The sequence below is a fragment of the Kogia breviceps genome, chromosome 18 (assembly GCF_026419965.1).
Source record: "Kogia breviceps isolate mKogBre1 chromosome 18, mKogBre1 haplotype 1, whole genome shotgun sequence".
NCBI lineage: Eukaryota > Metazoa > Chordata > Mammalia > Artiodactyla > Physeteridae > Kogia > Kogia breviceps.
In genome coordinates this window covers 4,548,766-4,571,810 of record NC_081327.1, presented here as the reverse complement: position 1 = coordinate 4,571,810, position 23,045 = coordinate 4,548,766, and the positions used below count along the sequence as shown (strand labels likewise).

At 42.9% G+C, this 23,045-nt stretch overlaps 2 protein-coding genes and 1 pseudogene across 3 annotated transcripts in view; all 3 read right to left on the bottom strand.

Annotated features, from left to right (window-relative positions):
• LOC131744519 (zinc finger protein 677-like) overlaps positions 1-3,426 on the bottom strand; it is a 126,661-nt gene extending 123,235 nt beyond the window's left edge. For both annotated transcript variants that reach the window (XM_067018826.1, XM_067018828.1), the window contains exon 1: positions 3,339-3,426. In XM_067018826.1, the coding sequence (XP_066874927.1) occupies positions 3,339-3,353 (15 nt within the window). In that variant the 5' untranslated portion in view covers positions 3,354-3,426. The remainder of the gene's footprint in view (positions 1-3,338) is intronic.
• The window catches only part of LOC131744556 (zinc finger protein 665-like), a 35,154-nt gene extending 31,727 nt beyond the window's left edge, over positions 1-3,427 (bottom strand). The window contains exon 1 of the mRNA XM_059044149.2: positions 3,339-3,427. Within this exon, the coding sequence (XP_058900132.1) occupies positions 3,339-3,353 (15 nt within the window). The 5' untranslated portion in view covers positions 3,354-3,427. The remainder of the gene's footprint in view (positions 1-3,338) is intronic.
• Positions 3,428-16,471: 13,044 nt separating this feature from the next.
• On the bottom strand, positions 16,472-17,212 carry LOC131744630 (small nuclear ribonucleoprotein Sm D3 pseudogene; annotated as a pseudogene).
• Positions 17,213-23,045: the final 5,833 nt, after the last annotated feature.

Sequence of the window (23,045 nt, the reverse complement as noted above, 5' to 3'; positions counted from 1 at the left end):
AATGTAAATTGATAACAGCCACTATGGAGAACAGTATGGAGGTTCCTTTAAAAACTGCAGATAGAACTACCATATGACCCAGCAATCCTACTACTGGGCATATACCCTGAGAAAACCTAATTCAAAAAGAGTCATGTACCAAAATGTTCACTGCAGCTCTATTTACAATAGCCAGGACATGGAAGCAACCTAAGTGTCCATCAACAGATGAGTGGATAAAGAAGTTGTGGCCCATATATACAATGGAATATTACTCAGCCATAAAAAGAAACGAAACTGAGTTATTTGTAATGAGGTGTATAGACCTGGAGTCTGTCATACAGAGTGAAGTAAGTCAGAAGGACAAAAACAAATACCGTATGCTAACACATATATATGGAATCTAAGAAAAAAAAATGTCATGAAGAGACTAGGGGTAGGACGGGAATAAAACACAGACCTACTAGAGCATGGACTTGAGGATATGGGGAGGGGGAAGGGTAAGCTGGGACGAAGTGAGAGAGTGGCATGGACATATATACACTACCAAACGTAGGGTGGATAGCTAGTGGGAAGCAGCCACATGGCACAGGGCAATCAGCTAGCTAGATGGCTTGTGACCACCTAGAGGGGTGGGATAGGGAGGGTGGGAGGGAGGGAGACGCAAGAGGGAAGAGATATGGGAACATATGTATATGTATAACTGATTCACTTTGTTGTAAAGTAGAAACTAACACACCATTGTAAAACAGTTATACTCCAATAAAGATGTTAAAAAAAAAAAAAGAATCCACCTGCCAATGCAGGGGACATGGGTTCAAACCCTGGTCTGGGAAGATCCCACATGCCGTGGAGCAACTAAGCCCATGTGCCACAACTACTGAGCCTGCACTCTAGAGCCTGCAAGCCACAACTACTGAGTGCACATGCCACAACTACTGAAGCCTGTGGGCCTAGAGCCCATGCTCCACAACAAGAGAAGCCACCACAATGAGAAGCCCGTGCACCGCAACAAAGAGTAGCCCCCACTCGCCAGAACTAGAGAAAGCCCACGCCCAGCAATGAAAACCCAACACAGCCAAAAGTAAATAAATAAATAATAATTTCAAAAAAAACCAAAACAAAACAAAAAAAGAAAAACTCAGGACCAAATTCTATGAAATATTTACAAAAGAATTACCGCTAATCCTGCTAACAATGTTACAGAGTTGAAGAGGGAACTCTTGCAAATTCATTTTATGGAGCCAGCATGATTCTGATACCAATCCCAGACAAAAAAAAAATAAGGAACGAAAACTAGAAACCAATACCCCCGATGAATATTGATGCAAAATCCTTAACATACTAGCAAAATAACTTAACACCACATTAAAAAGATCTGACATCTTGACCAAGTGGATTTTATTCATATAAAGCAAAGAGGAGTCAACATGCAACAATCAATTAATGTGATACACCACATTAACAGATTAAAGGAAAAAAACACACAGGACCATCTCAACTGATGCAGAGAAAACCATTTGACAAAATTCAACAACCTTTCAAGATAAAAAAACTCAACAAACCAGAAAAAGTAAATTCTCTCAACATAATAAATGCCATTTATGAAAAAAGCACAGCTAACAACATTCTCAATGGGGACAGACTGAAAGCTTGTCCCCTGAGATCAGAAAGAAGGCAAGGATGCACACTCTCTGCAGTACTGCTCAACAAAGTACTGAAACTCCTAGCCAGAGCAATTAGATAAGAAAAAGAAATCTAAGTTATCCAAATTGAGAAAGTAAACTTACCTCTTTCCTAGATGACAAGGTTTTATATCTAAAAATCATAAAGATTCCACAAGAAACCTGCTATATCAAGATTGTTAGAAAAATTGTTGTATACAAACTCCAAATGCAAAAATCGGTTGCATTTCTGTACGTAATGAACAATGTCAAAAGAAAACAATCTTATTTACTACAGCATTAAAAAAGAATGAAATATTTAGGAATAAATTAGCCAACATGGTGAAAGACTTGTACACTGAAAACTACTAACCATTGCCAAAAGAAATCCAAAAAGATACAAATAAATAGAAAGACAACCTGTACTCATGGGTGGGAAGACTTAATACTCTTAAAATATTCAAGCTGCACAAAGTGTTCTACAGATTCAATGGACCCATTATCAAAATTCCCATAGCAATCTTTGCAGAAATAGAGAAAAAAAAAATGCTGGAAGTCATAGGGCAGTTCTAGAGACCACAAATAGCCAAAAGTCTCTTGAACAAGAAGAAAGGCGGAGGTCTCCCTTTTTATTTCAAAACATATTAAGAAGTAATCAAGATGGTGTGGTACCGGTATAAACACAGATACATAAACCAAATGAACAGAACACAATACTCAGAAATAATCCTTTGCATGTATGTAAAATGTATTCAGAAGGGTGCCAAGATACACATAGGGGAAAGGAGAGTATCAATAAAAATGGTGCTGAGAAAATAGATACCGACTAGGAAAAGTATGAAGGTGGAAGGTGGAATCCTGCCCGTATCAGAAGTAAAAACTTCTGTCTGTCAAAGGATACAATCCACAGATTGAAAAGACAACCTCTGAGGAATGGAGGTGATGAAAGTAATTTAAAGAATTTCCAGGGCTTCCCTGGTGGCGCAGTGGTGGAGAGTCCGCCTGCCGATGCTGGGGACACGGGTTTGTGCCCCGGTCCGGGAGGATCCCACGTGCCGCGGAGCGGCTGGGCCCGTGAGCCGTGGCCGCTGAGCCTGCGCATCCGGAGCCTGTGCTCCGCAACGGGAGAGGCCACAACAATGAGGCCCGCATATTGCACGGAAAAAAAAAAAAAAAAAAAAATTTCCAAGTGCCAGAGATTTAGGTTGACTTCATAGTTTAAATCTGATGATAAACTAAAAAACCCTCCACCACTGATGTCTATTTTTGAAGTTTCCATTCTATTACCAATCATTAAGATTTAAGGAGAGTGACTCACATTTTTAGGTTGAATTGCCTTAGAAAAAGTCAGAACAAACTGCTCAAATTGGTCTGATTTTCAGATTTTATCAGGTATTGTGCACGTTAATACCTGACTTCCAAGTGCAGCTTCTGTACCCTAGTTGACAGAGAGCGGACAGTGCATCCGGATGGGGCCCCTCAGCAATCCCTGCTGCCCAAGAGCACTGACACCACGTCTCCAGTCCATGGGTGTGAAATCTAAGTGGAGACGACAGAACCTGAGGGAGGGCCCCAGGTGAGTGTGATGTGCAGGTGTCAGGCAGGACACTTCAGAGTCAGAGAAGATTAGCAAGTCCAAAGAAGGGCATTTCAGAAAAAACACAGACTGAGAATCAACCAAAAATACGACTTTACCTGAGAAAGAGCCATTCCTGACTCCTTTTCTTTCCTCTCCCTCCTCTTCTGAGTTTCTTCCTCAGACAACGTGAGTCTTTAGAGTTTGACCCTGAAAGTTGAAAGCAGGCTGTTTAATGCGTGGAATCAACACACCCCCTTCCTGAGTCACCACCGCACACACAGGGAAGCCCTCAGCACGTGAAACAGACGGTCCCCTGCTGCCCGCTGTCCCAGGGGGGGCTCAGGACAGTAACTCCCACACAGAGTCCAACAGGGAGTTTTCCACCCTTTCCTTCAGACCTCGCTCCCCTCCTGGTGAGGCCCTCACGTACCCAGCAGCAGCGGGCACCTCGGCTGGACCCGACGACCCCCTGCGGGTCACGGACCAGCCCTGATCCATCCCCACGCAGAGCAGAGCCCCTCGGCCTCAGCCCCGATCTCAGCCCTCGGGAACGGGGGGACTCAGAGTCACGATGCTCCGTGACGGATCCAGGTTGGAATCGCCTGGGGCACCTGAAATATGACTGAGGCTGCGCCCTACACTGACTACGTGAAGAGGACTCTCTGCTCAGAGGGTACAAAACACGTCTACGCATAAACGCCTCACCGATCTAACGGGAAGCCTGGGTTGAGCGGCACGCGCAGGAGGCAAGCCCAGCACAGCCCCCACTTTCTTATTCCTTCCCCGCTTTACCGAGGTGCAGCTGACTAAGAAAATGGTGTAAATATAAGGTGTACAAAGTGATGCTCTGACACGTGTGTCTGCTGTGAATAATTATCACTATCAAGTAAGTCACACTTCCGCCAACTAACAATCACCATTTTGCGCGTGTGTGGTGAGGACGCTTGTTTCTCTGTGAGCAAATTTCAAGTATATAGAAACAGTACAGGCAGCATGCAGTACATCAGATCCCCAGAACTTATTCATTTTACAACTGAAAATCTGTATGCTTTGACAGCCATCGCCCCATTTTCCCTACCACCCAGCTCCTGGTAACAGCCTTTCTACTCTATGGCTCTTTGAGTTTGATCATTCTAGTTTCCATGTACAATATCTGTCCTTTGTCAGGCTTATTTCACTTAGCATAATGTTCTCTAGGTTCATTCATCTTGTCATAAATGCAGGATCCTTGATTTTTCATATTTATATACAGTGAATAATATTTCATTAGACATGTTATATACATACTATACCATATACAGTATATGTTTAGATACCACGATTTTGTTACCCATTCTTTTGTCAACAGCCATTTTGGTTGTTTCTGTTCCATGGCTATTGCGAATACCGTAATACTCATGAGACTGCAGATGTGTCCCTGAAAACACTGATTTCCTTTCCTTTGGATATCTGCCAGAAGAGGGTTTGATAGATTGTGTGGCCTGTTCTATGTTTAATTTATTAAGGAACCTCCATATTGTTTTCCAATTTAGCGGTACCATTTATACACCCACCAACAGCACACAAAGGTTCCCTGTTCTCTGTAATGTCCCTCTGTGTGTGCGTATTTTGGGAGGGACAGGAGTGGATAATAAGAGTACCCAGCACTGGCCTGGCAGCAAGAAAGTCGCAGCTGCATCTTCCCAAGGATGAGCCCCCGGACTGCAGGTCACTGCAGTGTTGCTGCCCTCTGATTCTTGCGATAATCTTTCCCAACAACATGAGACTTTATGACTCTTCTCAGGTTGGGCCCATAGACCCATACCTAGCAGGACCTCCCTACTAAAAACATTCTGCAGTCTTAAGCTTAGTACTCATAATTTCCAGTCTGGACTCGAACAAACTTACAGACTCTCATGGGGTCCAACAGAGTGTCCATAGAGTCCATAATGATCCCCCTCATCCTGCTACACAATGACAGAAAACATCTCAAGCCCTAATAACTCATGCATGAGGGATAATACATACGAGGACACCCAAGGACCCACTAGACACAAGGCACCGTACTTTCATTTCCAGTGACCCAGGCAAAACACTGAAATCTCCAAAAACTACTCAAAAGAGAGATATTTCCAATGATGCACATGCCCCAGTGAGACCCCAACATCTTCCAAGGCAACACTCCAGATTCTCTTTGCACCTTTCCAAATGCATATGAAATTTTCTTCACTTGCAACACCAAATACTCAAAGATACCGAAGTTAACGCAAAAAAAGGATCTCTGAGATTTTCCCTATATTACTCTATTGGTGGCATGGTGATGCTTGCCCTCCTAAAAGAGCCAGCAAAAGTCAGTGTGTGGGGTGGATGCTGGGGGGGCACCCTCTGGGTCCAGCCCCTTAAGACCAAGGCACCCATCCTCCCGCACCCAGAGCTCCCTGTGGGCTCTGCTCAGGCCATAGTTCTAACCCTGGAGGATAACGTTTCTCTCAGCCAAATTCCACTTTCTTAACTGCTGCTCACATGTGATCATGAGTTTCCAAATCAAACCCAAGCAGGCAAATGTCAGCCTCAGCACCAGGGAAACTGAGCTAAGACACTAGGGCACCTCAAACCATTCCATGCAGGTTCTCCAGCAAACCCACTTCCAGGTTCTCCAGGCTGAACTGAGACATTCCTGTCCAACAGATCCACACAGCCCTCAATCCCGTCACTACACTTGGGACAGGTGCACACACCATTCACTGGGCTCATCTTGATGCCCCCACTTGCCGCCATAGCCCTCCTGCGGTCCCTACAGGCTCCCCTCCGCTTTCCCCATTTTTCTACCTCTTCGCCATGCATGATTGACTACAGGAGACTAAAGGGCACAGGGACTTCTCGGCAAAGGGGTCAAAACAGGAATGCACACAAACTGCCACCCAGAAGATACTGGGCATTCAGTATGAAAATCAAGAAACCGGCCCTCTGGGCTTCCCTGGCGGCGCAGTGGCTGAGAGTCCGCCTGCCAGCGCAGGGGACACAGGTTCGAGCCCTGGTCCGGGAAGATCCCACATGCCGTGGAGCAACTGGGCCCGTGCGCCACAACTACTGAGCCTGCGCGACACAACTACCGAAGCCCGCGTGCCTAGAACCCGTGGTCCACAATGGGAGAGGCCACCGCAATGAGAAGCCTGCGTGCCACAATGAAGGGTAGCCCCTGCTTGCTGCAATTAGAGAAAGCCCGTGCGCAGCAACTAGGACCCAGTGCAGCCAAAAATAAATAAATAAAATAAATAAATTTATTTTAAAAAACAGAAAATAAAAAAATACAAAAGAAACTGGCCCTCCTGCGGAAGTCTGGCACCACCTGGGGACATTATGGAGTCTGGGTACAAAGGCATTTGAGATCAGGGAGGACGTCTCAAAGGGAGGGTCCCCAGGTCTCAGTTTCCTGTTGTCCCCACGCACACCTACTTGGAAGATGTTCCAGCTCTTTGAGGGGGGCCTCCTTCACGCCCCACTAGGTTCTCCTTCTGTCCCCCCTTAGCACAGTGAAACCACTACCGTTGACTCTGAGCAGATGACCTGCCGGAAGGCAAAGCTCCCGTCCAAGGTGGCAACTGGTCATGGATGTGCACAGCCTGGAACACTGGGGGCTACAGCGGAGCAGTGACACAGGAGACCAAACACGGGGACACCTCAGCACACTGCGTGAGGACATCCATGGGCTTTTTAGGACTTCCTATATTGGGGGGCTCTTCTTTTCAGTAATTTAGTAGCCACATGGGGTAAAGATCAATTACAGCTGAAACGTCCAGAATGCAAGAAACAGCCTCATCACCGGCCCTGTTCTCTTGGTCTCCCTTGAGGATTATCCAGCCCAACCCACAGTCCTACCATCTAAAGACATCTCCAATATCAGCCATCCTGGGAAGGAGAGGAACCCTGTGAGCCCTTAGATAAAGGGTAACCAGGAAAGACTCAAAATAATCAATGGAGAAAGGGTTTCAGATGAAGGTGACTGACTTTAAAGGCAATAAAACCTGGTTAAAATGACAGAGATTGTCAAGGCAGGATGCGGAGCCCTCTCTGAGCCTAGACCTGAAGGGGGACGAAGGGCCTGAGCCATGGTGATTTAATAACAGAAAGTAAGAGCGGAAACTAACACCTGAGACAGATGGTGTTTGGAAACAGAGAAAAGGTGAACGTGCCCAGAGGAGAAGTGAACCATGAGAAAAGCTCCCAGGATGAGGCTGGAGACCCCGGCAGGGCCCTGAGGATGACACAGGGCTGAGGAGCCTCAGGGAGGAGTCGGGATTTTCTCCTGAGGACAAATGGAAGCCAGTGGAGGTCTGAGTGTTAGGAAGTGACAAAATCTCCCTTGAGATTTATCCTTAGTCATGGAAGACACCTGATGATATTCTCGCTGACTCCGAGCCTAGCTTCCTGCCTCCATCCTACTGTTTTTCTTTCAGTTTTTCATTTTGGGAGGTCTGGGATCCATTTAAAATTCTAATTACCAGTGGACACTCCCTCCAAGAAGAACTGCCACACACAGACACACACCCAATCTGGCCAATCATTTCAGGGGTCTGTGTTGCTCAGCCTCAGAGTTTCTGGTCTAGTCTCTCACCTCCATGTTACAAGTGGGCTCCCTGAGACCCAGACGGGAGACATTTATGACAAGGTCTGAGCTGAGTGAATAGAACCGGGTGTGACTGACTTCTGAAAAGGTCACCTGATGGGCAAGTGGGCACAGTCTGCCTTTATCAACCACCCCATTTAACATCAGGGCCAAGTTTCAGGTGCCTGAAAAAAGGAAACTTCTCTTTCACGGTTCGATCACACTGATACCAAGCAGGTAATTCTTCTTTATCAGAAGATTGCAGTAAAATATTTTAAAAACACAGAATTGCAAATATATATCCCTGGTGCAGAAAACATTGTAAGGGATCAGCTTAGAAATAAGATCTGAGCAATCCTTTTCATCGTGAGTAGAGAGATGCTGTTGGAAGAAGGTTCCAAGTCAACCCCACCCATCCTTCCTCATTTGCACAGAAGAGTCAAAAGGGACCGGAGGGAAACATCTTCATATCACCTCATAGCTCACTATTCTCACTGATCACAGAAAACGGAAAAAAAGGAACATTAGACTAACTGGTTAAACTAGGTTTTGACTGTTACTATAAAAGATCATTGACATCTTTGCCAAGTACTGCTCAAAATAGTCTAAAGTTATTTCTACTTATCAAAGAAAATTTCAAATATATTAGATGAAGAGAAGAAAGCACTCAGGCGAGGAATGAATCTGAAACAAATTTGAAAAAGAAATAATGTGTGTATTATTTTTAATCTAAAAATCTGGTATCAAAGTTTTAAAAACTGAGGGTATATCACATTTGGAAAACAATGACATGACTAGAATATTGGAGACTAAAAAAGCTTATTTCAGAAGTTCAAAATGATTTATAGGAAAGAAGAAATTGAATGAACTAAGATTTATTCCAACCTACGAAAAGAACCATATGTAAAGAAAAAAAAGAAAAATGTAAATCCATTTAAAAAAACAATGTTGCCTTAAAAAGCCACCACCACTGGGCTTCCCTGGTGGCGCAGTGGTTGAGAGTCCGCCTGCCGATGCAGGGGACGCGGGTTTGCGCCCCGGTCCGGGAGGATCCCACGTGCCGCGGAGCGGCTGGGCCCGTGAGCCATGGCCGCTGCGCCTGCGCATCCGGAGCCTGCGCTCCGCAACGGGAGAGGCCACGGCAGTGAGGGGCCCGCGTACCGCAAAAAAAAAAAAAAAAAAAAGCCACCACCACTGGGCTTCCGTGGTGGCGCAGTGGTTGAGAATCCGCCTGCCGATACAGGGGACACGGGTTCGTGCCCCAGTCCGGGAGGATCCCACGTGCCGCGGAGCGGCTGGGCCCGTGAGCCGTGGCCGCTGCGCCTGCGCGTCCAGAGCCTGTGCTCCGCAACGGGAGACGCCACGACAGTGAGAGGCCCGCATACCGCAAAAAAAAAAAAAAAAAAAAAAAAAAAGCCACCACCACACAGTGACAGAGTCAGTCACTTCTTGCCCCACTTCTCCTCTCCCCTGACCTCTACCCCATGTCAGGAAAAGGTACGGGGGTGACAACTGAGTGAATCAAGTCACTGCCTGCTGGCTCAACAGGGTTTGTGAATGGAAGTTATCTTCTGATACAAATAATAACAAAAGGCACAAGCCTTATTGACAGTTTTGCAATTCTCATCCTCATCTGCATAATTTAAAGAAATTTTAAATGTATTAGATTCTAAAGACACGAATCAGTATTATCACCACTTAATCATCCGTATCCAAACGACTCACCACCCACCTGGATCCAGTTTCCCCTCTCTACTTTAACTGCTAGCTGTTTCCATTTCATTCTGTTCACCTGTCTCCCAATTTCATCGTGGTCTGTGTGTCTCTTTTTATTCCCCTCTACACTCCCGCTGTTTCTCTCCTCTTATTTCTTCCCTCACACCTGTCCTGCCCCACTCTGCAACTTATTCCCCTTCGAGATGCTCTTTCTCTCCAACCTTTCTGATTCTGTCAAAAACCTGTAGGTATTTCTGCCTCATCTCTGCTCCCTCTCTGCCCTCCGGGTTACCCTCCTTCTCTCCCTGTTACTCTCCCTTCCTCCCCACTCTCTGGCACCCCACGAGGCTGTGCTTCCTTCCTGCTCTTCTCTCTTCCTCTGCTCTTGTCACCCTTTGGCTTCTTTCTCTGCCAGCACCATGAGGCACTGAAGTCCACGGTGCCGCGTTTTATCCTCTCCACGTCTGAGGTACCTCACCACCGTTCGCCTCCCCCTCCTCCAGGGCAGCTCTCCCTATGTTGTTTTCCAATCCCTGGAGATCTGGCTTTTTCATTTACTTCTCTATTTTATTCACCTGCTACTTTCAAGGCTTAGTCTCTTTCACTTTACTACCGCTTTGCAAGTCCCTCAGCCACCCTCTACGTTCCCATCGGTTCTCCCTCATGCTTTTCTCCTTCGCAGTTTTAATCTTTCTCTCTCAGTCGCTCAGTCTCTGCTTCTCCTGACGCCCCTCGCCCATTTACGGGGCTGGAGACTGACTGAGATGCCCGCGGACCAGAAGAGCACATTTTTCAATAGAGCTGAATACGACACGGAACACTGGGTGTCACACGTCTGGCCCAGGTCACCTCCCCCAACGCGCGGTGAGGGGAAGGGCTGACCAGGAAGGGGAGGCCAGAGAAGCAGAAACACCGGCCTGAGGAGGAGGCGAGGACAGAGGGGCGGGGAGGGAGGGGGTCTCAGGAGAGAGGCGGGCTCTGCAGAAGCCCAGGACCGGGGAGAGGACGCGGGCTGTCCGGGAGCGGGGCGGCTGGAGCTGCCCTCCAGGGGCCGAGAGGGCGAGGCTGCGGGGCGCGTATCCACCTCGCGGAAGAGCACTTTACAGGGGGAGGGCGGAGGTAGTAAAGGGTTTTAAACAGGAAAATGTCGCCAAAGACGGCGTCTACGTGGACCGAAGGCTGAAAAAGCCAAGGGAACGTACCAGCCTCAGAAATAATTAAAACCCAAACGAAAAGATACCCGACCTGCAACTGCAACGTCTGGATTTACTCTGGGACGGGTGCGGCGTTGTGGGGGGGGGGGGCTGCACAAATTTACACTAGAAAGAAACTTACGCTCCGCTCTGCGACCTTGGCTCAGCGCTCTCCGCTCTCCGCGCGCGTCCTTAGGAAAGGGCTCCTGGCGTTAGAGGTAGGGCTTCCGGGGCGGGGCTTGGGCGGAGCGCCAGCGGCGAAGGGCGGGGCGAGAAGGGCGCCCAGGTCTGCGCACTGAGCGCGGGAGGGAGGGGCAGGAAGCAGGGCGGGGTTGGTGCGCCTGTTACCTTGACTGCATTCCTTTAAGTTACTGGCTGTAACAGTTTTCACGTAAAAGCTTACGGCTCTGTGGGCCAGTTAGGTTGGAAGCCAAGATATTTCCTCTTAAGACTAAAAGGGTTTAATAAAAACCTATTTCTCACAGCAGGTTGTTGTGACGTCCTGCTAGTGAGGCTGAAGCAATTCACTGGTCTGGGAACTTGGGTCTCCAGGAGCGGAGAGGAAGGGGTTGACGTGGGCCATTAGTTGGATCCAGGAACACTTCCTAAATTGGAATTAATTTAAGCAGCTTTAAGAAATAAGAATGGGACTACTCTCTGTATTACAAATAACAAATACAAAACTCCCCCTGGGTAGAAATGGGCTATTTCATACTGACACCCTACAAAACTGCTTTTCTTTTTCTATTCCCCATTCACGCAGAAGGGCAAATTCAACAGTGCTGAGTTCCACACACTCAGGGACAGTACCTGGAGGTCTGAGATGGAAGACTAAGACGTGATCATTTAGGTCACTAAAAATTGCCTTAAAAACAGAAATACATTTTTAAAAAATTGTTATAAACTGCATTATTCTTTCTTTTCTCCAATGTGTTTTATTTGCCTTTCTAAAACCCACTCTGTAAACAGTGACATATGAGAGTTGTATAAATAACACTTTATACAGTGACAAACATCACTGTATAAGTTTAAGCTGTAGAGTATAAGTAACTGCCTGACATATACTGTGAAATGATTATCACAATAAGTTTAGTTAGCATCCAGAATTTCATATAGATAACATAAAAAGAGAAAGCAAAATAGAAGAAAAAACTTTTGTTTTCTTTTGATGAGAACTGCATTATTGTTTAAAAAACTTACTCTATTCCACACTTGGGAGGATTACTTTTAAGTATCTTTCCCAAAAACTTTTAATGCAATTCTACTTAAATACATAATAACACAATGTAATTGCAAATTGATTATATGTTCATTATGCACGTAATTAGAATTTTTCACTTTTTATTTCCAAATTATAATATATTTTAGTTTTTTATTTTCTATTTCTTAAAGTTTTGTCAAGGGTGGGTAACAAAGCCTGAAAACTAAGTCTTCAGAAGACACTGGGATTTATTTCCATTTAAGGAATAATTAAGTTACAATATTTCTAACCGCCTTCAGTAGGGAGGTATATTCTCTTTAATTTGAACCCTAAAGAAAGTAAAACTAGATTACCAAATATACAGTAACTTCATTTCGACCCCCAATGTTTTTAAGGCAGTATCTGTTAGACATCATCTACTATACACTATGCTTTATCACATCCCTACATGTGAAGCATTTCAACCAGAGAGACATGGGAATCCATTGAAATAGGATGACGTTCACACAGGGAAATTAGCATACTTAATGTACTTTCAGGTAAAATGAGCAGACTGTCCTGGTGTATAACTCACAGTAAGTTTAATTAACATGCATCATCTCATATAGATAAAATGAAGAGAAATCAAACTAGGAGAAAAAAACTTTTCTTTGATGAGAACTGCATTATTCATTTTTTTAAAGGTTTTTTTTTTTTAATGTGGACCATTTTTAAAGTCTTTACTCAATTTGTTACAATACTGCTTCTGTTTTATGTTTTGGTTTTTTGGGCCCCAAGGCATGTGGGATCATAGCTCCCCATCGAACCTGCAAGCCCCTGCACTGGAAGGCGAAGTCTTAACCACTGGACCACCAGGGAAGTCCCCATTATTCTTTAAAATACATACTCTATGCCACACCTGTGATAAATTACCTCGTGAACATATATGGTGACTAAAAAATTCCTTTAAAAAAAAAGCAAAACAAAAAGATCTTAGAAGAACAAAATACGCTTAAGCTAGCAGAAGGTAGGAAAAAGGATTAGAGACAAATGAAATGTAGAATAAAACCAGAGAAAATGACAACAGTACAACACTGTTATTTGAAAAGGATAACAAAACTGACAAATCCTTATCCAGATTAACAACAAAGGGAAGACTCAAATGACTGAATGAGAAAACAAAGAGGGGACATTATAGCAGATTACAACTGATTCTTCAGAAATTTTTTAAAAATTTAGAAGAAAATATTTAGACAATTCTATGCCTAAATATCAGATAACCTAGAAGAAATGGATAAATCCATACAGAACACAACCTACCAAGACAGATTTATAAAGAAATTAAAAATCTGAACAAGCCTATAACTTTTAAGGAGATTGAACCAGTATTCAAAAACCATTCAGCAAAGGAAAGCAAGATAGCTTCACTGCAAAATTCAACCCAACATTTATAAACAATTAAGACCAACCTTCCAAGGACTTCCCTAGTGGTGTGATGGTTAAGAATCTGCCTGCCAGTGGAGACATGGCTCGATCCCTGGTCCAGGAAGATCCCACATGCCACGGAGCGAGTAAGCCCGTGCACCACAACTACTGAAGCCCACACGCCACAACTATTGAGCCCACAAGCTCTAGGGCCCATGTGCCACAACTACTGAGCCCACATGCTGCAACTACCGAGCCCGCACACCTAGAGTCCATGCTCTGCAACGAGACGCCACCGCAATGAGAAGCCCTCGCACCGCAACAAAGAGTAGCCCCTGCTTGCCACACCTAGAGAAAGCCTGCGCGCAGCAATGAAGACCCAACCCAGCCCCCCCCAAAAAAGACCAACCTTCCTTAACGTCTTCCTGAAAATAGTGAAGGGAACCATTCTAAATTCCCTCTATGAATCCAGAATTACTCTAATACCAAAGTCAGACAAAGACACTACAAGAAAACCAAAGAATAAAATTTCTAATGAATAACGATGCAAAAATAAGTAATAGTAAGCAAAAATCAACACATTTAGGGCTTCCCTCGTGGCGCAGTGGTTGAGAATCCGTCTGCCAAGGCAGGGGACATGGGTTTGAGCCCTTGTCCGGGAAGATCCCACATGCCGTGGAGCAACTAAGCCCATGAGCCACAGCTACTGAGCTTGTGCTCCAGAGCCCGTGAGCCACAACTACTGAAGCCCACGCACCTACAGCCCATGCTCCACAACAAGAGAAGCCACTGCAATGAGAAGCCCACGCACCGCAACGAAGAGTAGTCCCCGCTCACCACAACTAGAGAAAGCCCGTGCGCAGCAACGAAGACCCAACACAGCCAAAGATAAATATTTTTTAAAAATCAACACATTTAAAAAGACTATCATGACTAAAGGGAATATTTTTTTCTGTATTTTTAAAAAATTTATTTGGTTGAAGTATACTTGATTTACCATGTTCTGTTAATTTCTGTTGTATAGCAAAGTGATTCACTTAAACATATAATACATATATTCTTTTCCATTATGGTTATTAAGGATATTGAATGTCATTCCCTGTGCTATATAATAAACCAGTGGAACAGAACAGAATGCTGCAAAATAATCCTTTCTGTTATGTAAAGTGTTTTGACGAGGGTACCAAGAGTACACAAAGAGGAAAGGACAGTCTCACTAACAAATGGTGCTGGGAAACTAGATATCCACCAGCAAAAGAAGGAAGCTGGAACCTTACCTGCATCAAACGCAGAAATTCAGTGTGCCAAATGATACCATCAACAGACTGAAGACAACCTCTGAGGGATGGAGGTGACGAAAGTCATTTAAAGAACACCCACGTGTCAGAGATTTAGGTTGATTTCATAGGTGAAGACCAATGATGGAATAAAATACCTTCTAGCCTTGAGGCCTCTTTCTGAACTTTCCATTCCACTCCCTACCACTGAGTTTTGAAGTCAGTGACTCACTCATTTAGCTTCAATGCATTATAATAAGTCTGAATGTATTTCCTCTAATACATCTTTTCCAGAATTTACAAGGCATTCTTGCATATGAATACATAACTTCCAAGTCCAGATTCTTTACTCCTGGTTAACAGAGGGTGAGGGTGGGGGTGTTGTTGAAACTTATGATCTTACAGCCTATTGGTCAGAAGCACGGGTGATAACATACATTTGTGCTGCCGTCTGAAGTGTGTTGAGAGGGATGGCAGTACTGTGAGATCTGTAGGATCTCATGCGATCTCAGTACAGCCAGTGTGAGAATTGAGTTGAATTGTAGGATACACAGCTGGTGTCCCAGGAATTGCTTGCTGTGCAGAAAACTCCTCACACATCGGTGACCAAAAGTGTCAGAAGTGTTCTACGTGAGGGTGTTGTGGTGTGAGACATAGGAGACACAGAGGAAAGAAACACACAGTAGGAAGAAATAGATTTTTCCCTCCACAGGAGGAAGAAAATCAAGTTTTTCCTTTGTAAGAACACCCAACATAATGAGAGAATTTTTCAAGATGTTCCAAGTACTTTACCAAGACAAACCATATTCTTGGCCATCAAACAAGTCTTGATAAATTATAAGAATTCAAGTTATACAAAATATTTCTATGACAATGGAAAAAACAGAAATCAATAACCAAAAAATATCTGGAAATACAAATATATGGAAAATAATGACCTACCAATGAACAAAGCTGGAACAAGGAAGAAGTTGCAAAGGCAATTAGCATGTATTCTCCACTGAATGAAAATGAAAACAGAACATATGAAATTTACAACTGACCAGGACTTCAGGAGAAATTACAAACTTGAAAATGGATAGCAATTTATTAAAACATCTGAAAACCTAAGGGCTCTTTCTTTTCTGTTTGTTAGTTTGCTAGGGTTTTGGTTACTTTGATTATTAATGTGAACTTCCTGCTTGGCATGGGACTTAAGTCCATAACTGAGTTCATCCAGTTCTGAGGCTTACATAGGCAGGGGAAGGCGGGACCAGGTAAAAGGGCAAGTCTTGAGGTTATTTACAAACATTTGATTATGATACACCACTTCAAAATGTTGTAACTGAGAACACATAGGCCACTGAGGGTAGTTGGACTACAAAAAGTAATATGTTTCTAGATAAAATAAAAATGAATGGCTATTCTAATGGGAAGAGAAAAAACAGAAATTGGAAGGAATGAGGGTAATTATTTAGGAAAAGAATTCTTTTTTTTTTTTTTTTTTTTTTTTTAGTGGTACGCGGGCCTCTCACTGTTGTGGCCTCTCCCGTTGCGGAGCACAGGCTCTGGACGCGCAGGCCCAGTGGCCGTGGCTCACGGGCCCAGCTGCTCTGCGGCACGTGGGATCTTCCCAGACCGGGGCACGAACCCGCGTCCCCTGCATCGGCAGGCGGACTCTCAACTACTGCGCCACCAGGGAAGCCCTAGGAAAAGAATTCTTGACATCAAGATGTCAAAGGTGAAACAATTCCTGGAGATAATACGTTCTTACCTGTAACCTTGACTTTGGGAGGCTAAGGTGGGGATGAAAAAACAAAAGGTCATTGAAAGTGTACCTGTCAGCTTTCTAAAAGTTTTTTTTTTTCTCTAACAGAAAAAAAAACCCACCACATTTATTTAGTTTAACATTTACCCAGATCTAAAGAAAAAGATGTCAAAAGATAACCTAGGACATATACATACGCACACACCCCCGACCCAGATAACCTAAAAGAAAAAAATAAGGGCAAGGTCCTGTCCGGCAGATAAATTTATCTTCACTTCTGGAAGATGTTTCCACGTCCCATTCCACGTCCCCTCCCTCTTGCGGCCACTTGGGCCTTCAGAATAGCAGCCTTTCCCCGACCGGCCCCCGAGCCTTGGCTTTTATTTTTCATGCTCTTTAACATGGGTGCGTTCTTCAGCATGTCAGGCAAAATCAGAAAGCGGATCTCGCTGCCGCGGAGGTACACCTGCTCCATCCGTGCCGCTCGGCCGTCTCTGTATGTGACTGTGATGTTGGACATCTGGGCAGTTCATGTTGTCCTCTGATTCAATGAGCTTCCCTCGATACACCTCACCAGTGTTCGCCTCACATGCCACGATGTGACCCTCAGCCTCATGTAGGACTTCAATCGGCACGCCAATAGACATCTCAGCGGCAAGAGAGTTCAGTCCCGGTCTCCTCTTCCTTTCTGGTGCGGAGGTGACTCTTGCGACTGCGAAGGCATGCAGCTAAAAGGTTTCCTGTGGTGACAAATATTCCTGAATTCTCACTGGTTTATAACAACAAATATGTCTTGCTTCCTCACATGACCTCCATCATTATTCACCTCTTATTCCTATAATTCAATTCTGTCATTAAGGGTGAAATTTCAGTCTCCCCAAGAATATTCTTGCAGTAGAGAGGAAATGGGGTCATACGGAACAAACAAAGACTTTGAAAGCTTCCATGGAAAGTTGAAACATGCCATTCTTTTTTTTTTAATATCTTTATTGGAATAATATTGCTTTACAATGGTATGTTAGTTTCTGCTGCATAACAAAGTGAATCAGCTATACGTGTACATATATCTCCATATCCCCTCCCTCTTGCATCTCCCTCCCACCTTCCCTATCCCACCCCTCTAGGTGGTCACAAAGCACCGAGCTGATCTCCCTGTGCTATGCGGCTGCTTCCCACTAGCTATCTATTTTACATTTGTTAGTGTATATATGTCATTGCCACTCTCTCACTTCGTCCCAACTTACCCTTTCCCCTCCCCGTGTCCTCAAGTCCATTCTCTACGTCTGCGTCTTTATTCCTGTCCTGCCCTTAGGTTCTTCAGAACCTTTTTTTTTTTTTTTTAGATTCCATATGTATGTGTTAGCAGATGGTATTTGTTTTTCTCTTTCTGACTTACTTCACTCTGTATGATAGTCTCTAGGTCCATCCACCTCACTATAAATAACTCAGTTTCATTTCTTTTTATAGCTAAGTAATATTCCATTGTATATATGTGCCACATCTTCTTTATCTATTCATCTGTCGATGGACACTTAGGTTGCTTCCATGTCCTGGCTATTGTAAACAGAACTGCAACAAACATTGTGGTACATGAGTCTTTTTGAATTATGGTTTTCTCAGGGTATATGCCCAGTAGTGGGACTGCTGGGTCACATTGTAGTTTTATTTTTAGTTTTTTAAGGAACCTCCATACTGTTGTCCATAGTGGCTGTTATCAATTTACATTCCTACCAACAGTGCAAGAGGGTTCCCTTGTGTCCACACCCTCTCCAGCAATTATTGTTTGTAGATTTTTTGATGATGGCCATTCTGACTGGTGTGAGGTGATACCTCATTGTAGTTTTGATTTGCATTTCTTTAATGATTAGTGATGTTGAGCATCCTTTCATGTGTTTGCTGGCAATCTGCATATCTTCTTTGGAGAAATGTCAATTTAGATCTTCTACCCATTTTTGGACTTTGGTGTTTTTTTTTTGATATTGAGCTGCATGAGCTGCTTGTATATTTTGGAGATTAATCCTTTGTCAGTTGTTTGTTTGTAAATATTTTCTCCCTTTCTGAGGGTTGCCTTCTCATCCTGTTTATGGTTTCCTTTGCTGTGCAAAGCTTTTAAGTTTCATTAGGTCCCATTTGTTTATTTTTGTTTTTATTTCCATTTCTCTAGGAGATGGGTCAAAAAGGATATTGCTGTGATTTATGTCAGTGTTCTGCCTATGTTTTCCTCTAAGAGTTTTATAGTGTCTGGCCTTACATTTAGGTCTTTAATCCATTTTGAGTTTATTTTTGTGTATGGTGTTCTAATTTCATTCTTTTACATGTAGCGGTCTAGTTTTCCCAGCACCACTTAAAAACATGCCATTCTATTCACACCAAATGGGCCAAGGAACTCAAATGACCAAGCTTGCATAAAGTAGGGAGGGAAGAGCAATCCTCTCAAAGGGATGGAAGGGTTGCCTATGTCAATTGGCCAAGCTTGATATCAAAGGGCAGACATGCATGATCTCACAGGAGGGTGATAAAGGATTGGAAATAATATTGTAATATGTGATTAGTACAGCTTCATCAGAAAGAAGTCCCTAGCCGCAGCAATTGGACAAGAAAAATAAAAGGAATCCAAATTGGGAAGAAGTAAAACTGTCACTGTTGGCAGATGACATAATACTATACATAGAAAATCCTAAAGATGCCACCAGAAAACTACTAGAGCTCACCAATGAACAGGGTAAAGTTGCAGGGTACAAAATTAATATACAGAAATCTGTTGCATTTGAATACAGTAAAACCAAAATATCAGAAAGTGAAATTAAGGAAACAATCCCATTTACCATCTCATTAAAAAGAATAAAATACCTAAGAATAAACCTACCCAAGGAGGCAAAAGACCTGTACTCAGAAAGTTATAAGATAGTGATGAAAGAAATCAAAGATGACACAAACGGATAGAAAGATATACTGAATCTTTCTCCTAGAGTAATGGAAACAGAAGCAAAAATAAACAAATGGGACCTAATGAAACTTAAAAGCTTTTGCAAAGCAAAGGAAACCATAAACAAAATGAAAGAACAACCTACAGAATGGGAGAAAATATTTGCAAATGAGACAACCAACAATGGATTAATTTCCAAAGTATACAATGGCTTATATATAGCTCATTATCAAAAAACCGAACAACCCAATCAAAAAATGGGCAGAAGACCCGAATAAACATCTATCCAAAGAAGACATACATATGGCCAAAAGGCACATGAAAAGATGCTCAACATCACTAATTATTAGAGAAATGCAAATAAAAACTACGAGGCACCACCTCACACCGGTCAGAATAGCTATCATTAAAAAGTCTACAGGGGCTTCCCTGGTGGCGCAGTGGTTGAGATTCCGCCTGCCGATGCAGGGGACATGGGTTCGTGCCCCGGTCTGGGAAGATCCCACATACCGCGGAGCGGCTAGGCCCGTGAGCCATGGCCGCTGACCCTGCGCATCCGGAGCCTGTGCTCCGCAACAGGAGAGGCCACAACAGTGAGAGGCCCGCATACTGAAAAAAAAAAAAAAAAAAAATCAAACAGATAAGTAACAGAAAGCATTAAAAGGACACACAGAGGGATACCTGAGAAAACTTGAAAGTCCAAGGTGAACGCAGAAAAGCATGAAAGGCCATTATAAATGTGGGCACACACACACATATATTTAAAATTTTAGTAATCTTACTACAATTTAAGCCATTAACATGATAGCATAAAAAAAATTCAAGGCCACTGAATATACTGAAGATATAATTTTGACTACAAAAGATGTAATACATAGTTTTTAAATCATGTTGTTTACCTAAACCAGGGACGCCGTGCACATCCATGAACTTATGCACATACATGTCCACACTAAATTACTGAAATGATAGTTGTTTCCTGACATATTTTCAATTTTTAAAATACCCTTTTATTCACAGGTATTTCAGCATCTTTCAGACAATGAAAACGTATCAACTGTACTGAATTTAGTTTCTCAACATGATTCCGTAATAGGCTACTAAAAGAAAAATGGTATGATCATGAAAAAAAATACTTTAACTCCAATCTCAATAAAATAACTATATTCAAAAATATAAAAACAACTTCAGCCATTAAAATTTACATACCTGGGCATTAACAGGCCAAGAGTTTCCTTGTTTTTTCTAATAATAAAACATTGATTCGGGACTTCCCTGGTGGCGCAATGGTTGAGAATCTGCCAAATGGAGAGGACACAGGTTCAAGCTCTGGTCTGGGAAGATCCCACATGCCACGGAGCAACTAAGCTCATGAGCCACAACTATTGAGCCTGTGCTCTAGAGCCCGCGAGCCACAGCTATTGAGCCCATATGTCACAACTACTGAAGCCCGCGCACCTAGAACCCGTGCTCCGCAACAAGAGGAGCCACTGCAATGAGAAGCCCGTGCACCGCAACGAAGAGTGGCCCCTGCTCGCCGCAACTAGAGAAAGCCCACACACAGCAACAAAGACCCAAGGCAGCCATAAATAAATAAATAAATAAGTAAATTTTTTAAAAAATCAATTCAAAATTAGAATAGTAGTATTCTACATTATTTTCACAGATTAAGAAAAAGTTTATCACAACAGTGAAGGTATAAATTTCTTGGAGAACTAAAACTCATGAAAAAAAGAATGTGGAAAAAAATTATTATTAAAAAACACATTTCAGGGCTTCCCTGGTGGCGCAGTGGTTGAGAATCCGCCTGCCGATGCAGGAGACACGGGTTCGTGCCCTGGTCCGGGAAGATCCCACATGCCGCGGAGCAACTAAGCCCGTGAGCCATGGCCGCTGAGCCTGTGCGTCCGGAGCCTGTGCTCCGCAACGGGAGACGCCACAACAGTGAGAGGCCCGCATACCGCAAAAAAAAAAAAAAAAAAAAAAAAAAAAAAAAAAAACACATTTCAAACAAACGTCATGACGAAAAGGAAATACTTGTGCATTCCCTCTGAAGTTACAGTGCAGTGAAGGGGGCTGGCCAGGGTTCCTGCCTTTCACCACTGTACAGGTTTCCTGAGCAGGGACCACTAGAGTAAGTAACAGGAGGAAAACAGAGAGCGAGAGCCACAGAGAGAGCAAATCAGAGAGTTAAAACTGTGTGCATTCACAAATCTAAATACATGGAAAGGTGAAAAGTGAAAGGATGGAAAATATATTCCATCCTAAAGAGAGCAGGGGTGACTCCATAATACCAGAAAAAAAAAAAAAGACAAAAAACATTATATAATGATAAAATGGTCAATTTATCAAAAAGATAAAACAAAAACAATATAAGAATATATCATTAGATCTCCAAGAAAACAGAAGCAAACATTAACAGAAATGAAGCGAGAAACAGCACAAGAATAGTATGAGACTTCAATGGCTCATGTTTACTTATGGATGGAAGCAAAGAGAATATCAACAAGGAAACAGAGGACTTGAACAACTCTGTAGACCAAGTAGACATAACAGACATGTACAGATCACTCCACCCAACAAGAGCAGCAGAAGCATGCTTCTCAAGCACACATGGAACATTCTCCATGACAGACCATGCGCTAGGCCAAAAAGCAAATCTTAATACTGTTAAGAGATTGAGATCATAAAAAGTATGTTCTCTATCATAATAAAATAAAACTAAAAATAAACAGCAGAGGAAAAAAGAAAATTCCCCAAATTGTGGAAATTAAACAACTCATTCTTTTTTTTTAAAAATTAATTAATTTTATTTATTTATTTAGGCTGTGTTGGGTCTTCGTTGCTGAGCGTGGGCTTTTTCTAGTTGCGATGAGAGGGAGCTACTCTTCATTGCGGAGCACGGGCTCTAGGCATGTGGGCTTAAGTAGCTGTGGCTCGCGGGTTCTAGAGCGCACGCTCAGTAGTTGTGGCGCACGGGCTTAGTTGCTCTGTGGCATGTGGGATTTTCACAGACCCATTCTTTTTTTTAAGTTGAAATATTTTATTCATTCATTCTTTCTTTCTTTCTTTCCTTTTTGGCTACACCACGCCACTTGTGAGATCTTAGTTCTCCAACCAGGAATCAAACCCAGGCCCTAAGCAGTGAAAGTGTGGAGCACTAACCACTGCATTGCCAGGGAATTCCCTAAACAACTCATTCTTAAAGCACCAATGGGTCAAGGAACAAATCACAAGGGAATTTTAAAATATTGGGCTGAAAATGAAAATACAACATACCAAAATTTTTAACACACAGTGAAGGCAGTACTAAAAAGGAAATCTAAATGCTTAAAATAAGAAAAAGAAAAGATCTAAAACCAGAAATCTATTTTTATACCTCTATGAAGTAGGGGAAAAAAACCCAAACTGAACCCAAATTTAGCAAAAGGAAAAGAGGTAAATCATAAAGATTAGACCAGAGATAAACAAAATACAAAGCAGAAAAATATAAAAGCAAAGTAGCGTTGGCATTTTGAAAAATTCAATGGAAAAACACTTAGCTGTACTAAGAAAAAAGATTAAAATAACTGAAAACAGATACTAAAGTAGAGAGATTGCAAATAATGTCAAAGAAATTTTTTAAAGGATTATAAAAGAGTACTATGAACAATAATGCCTACAAATTATAGAATGGAGAAGATACAGGTAAATTCTTAGAAACATATAACCTACTAAATCTTAATCCTTAAGAAATAAAAAAAAAAAATTGAACCCAATTATAACTAGAGACAT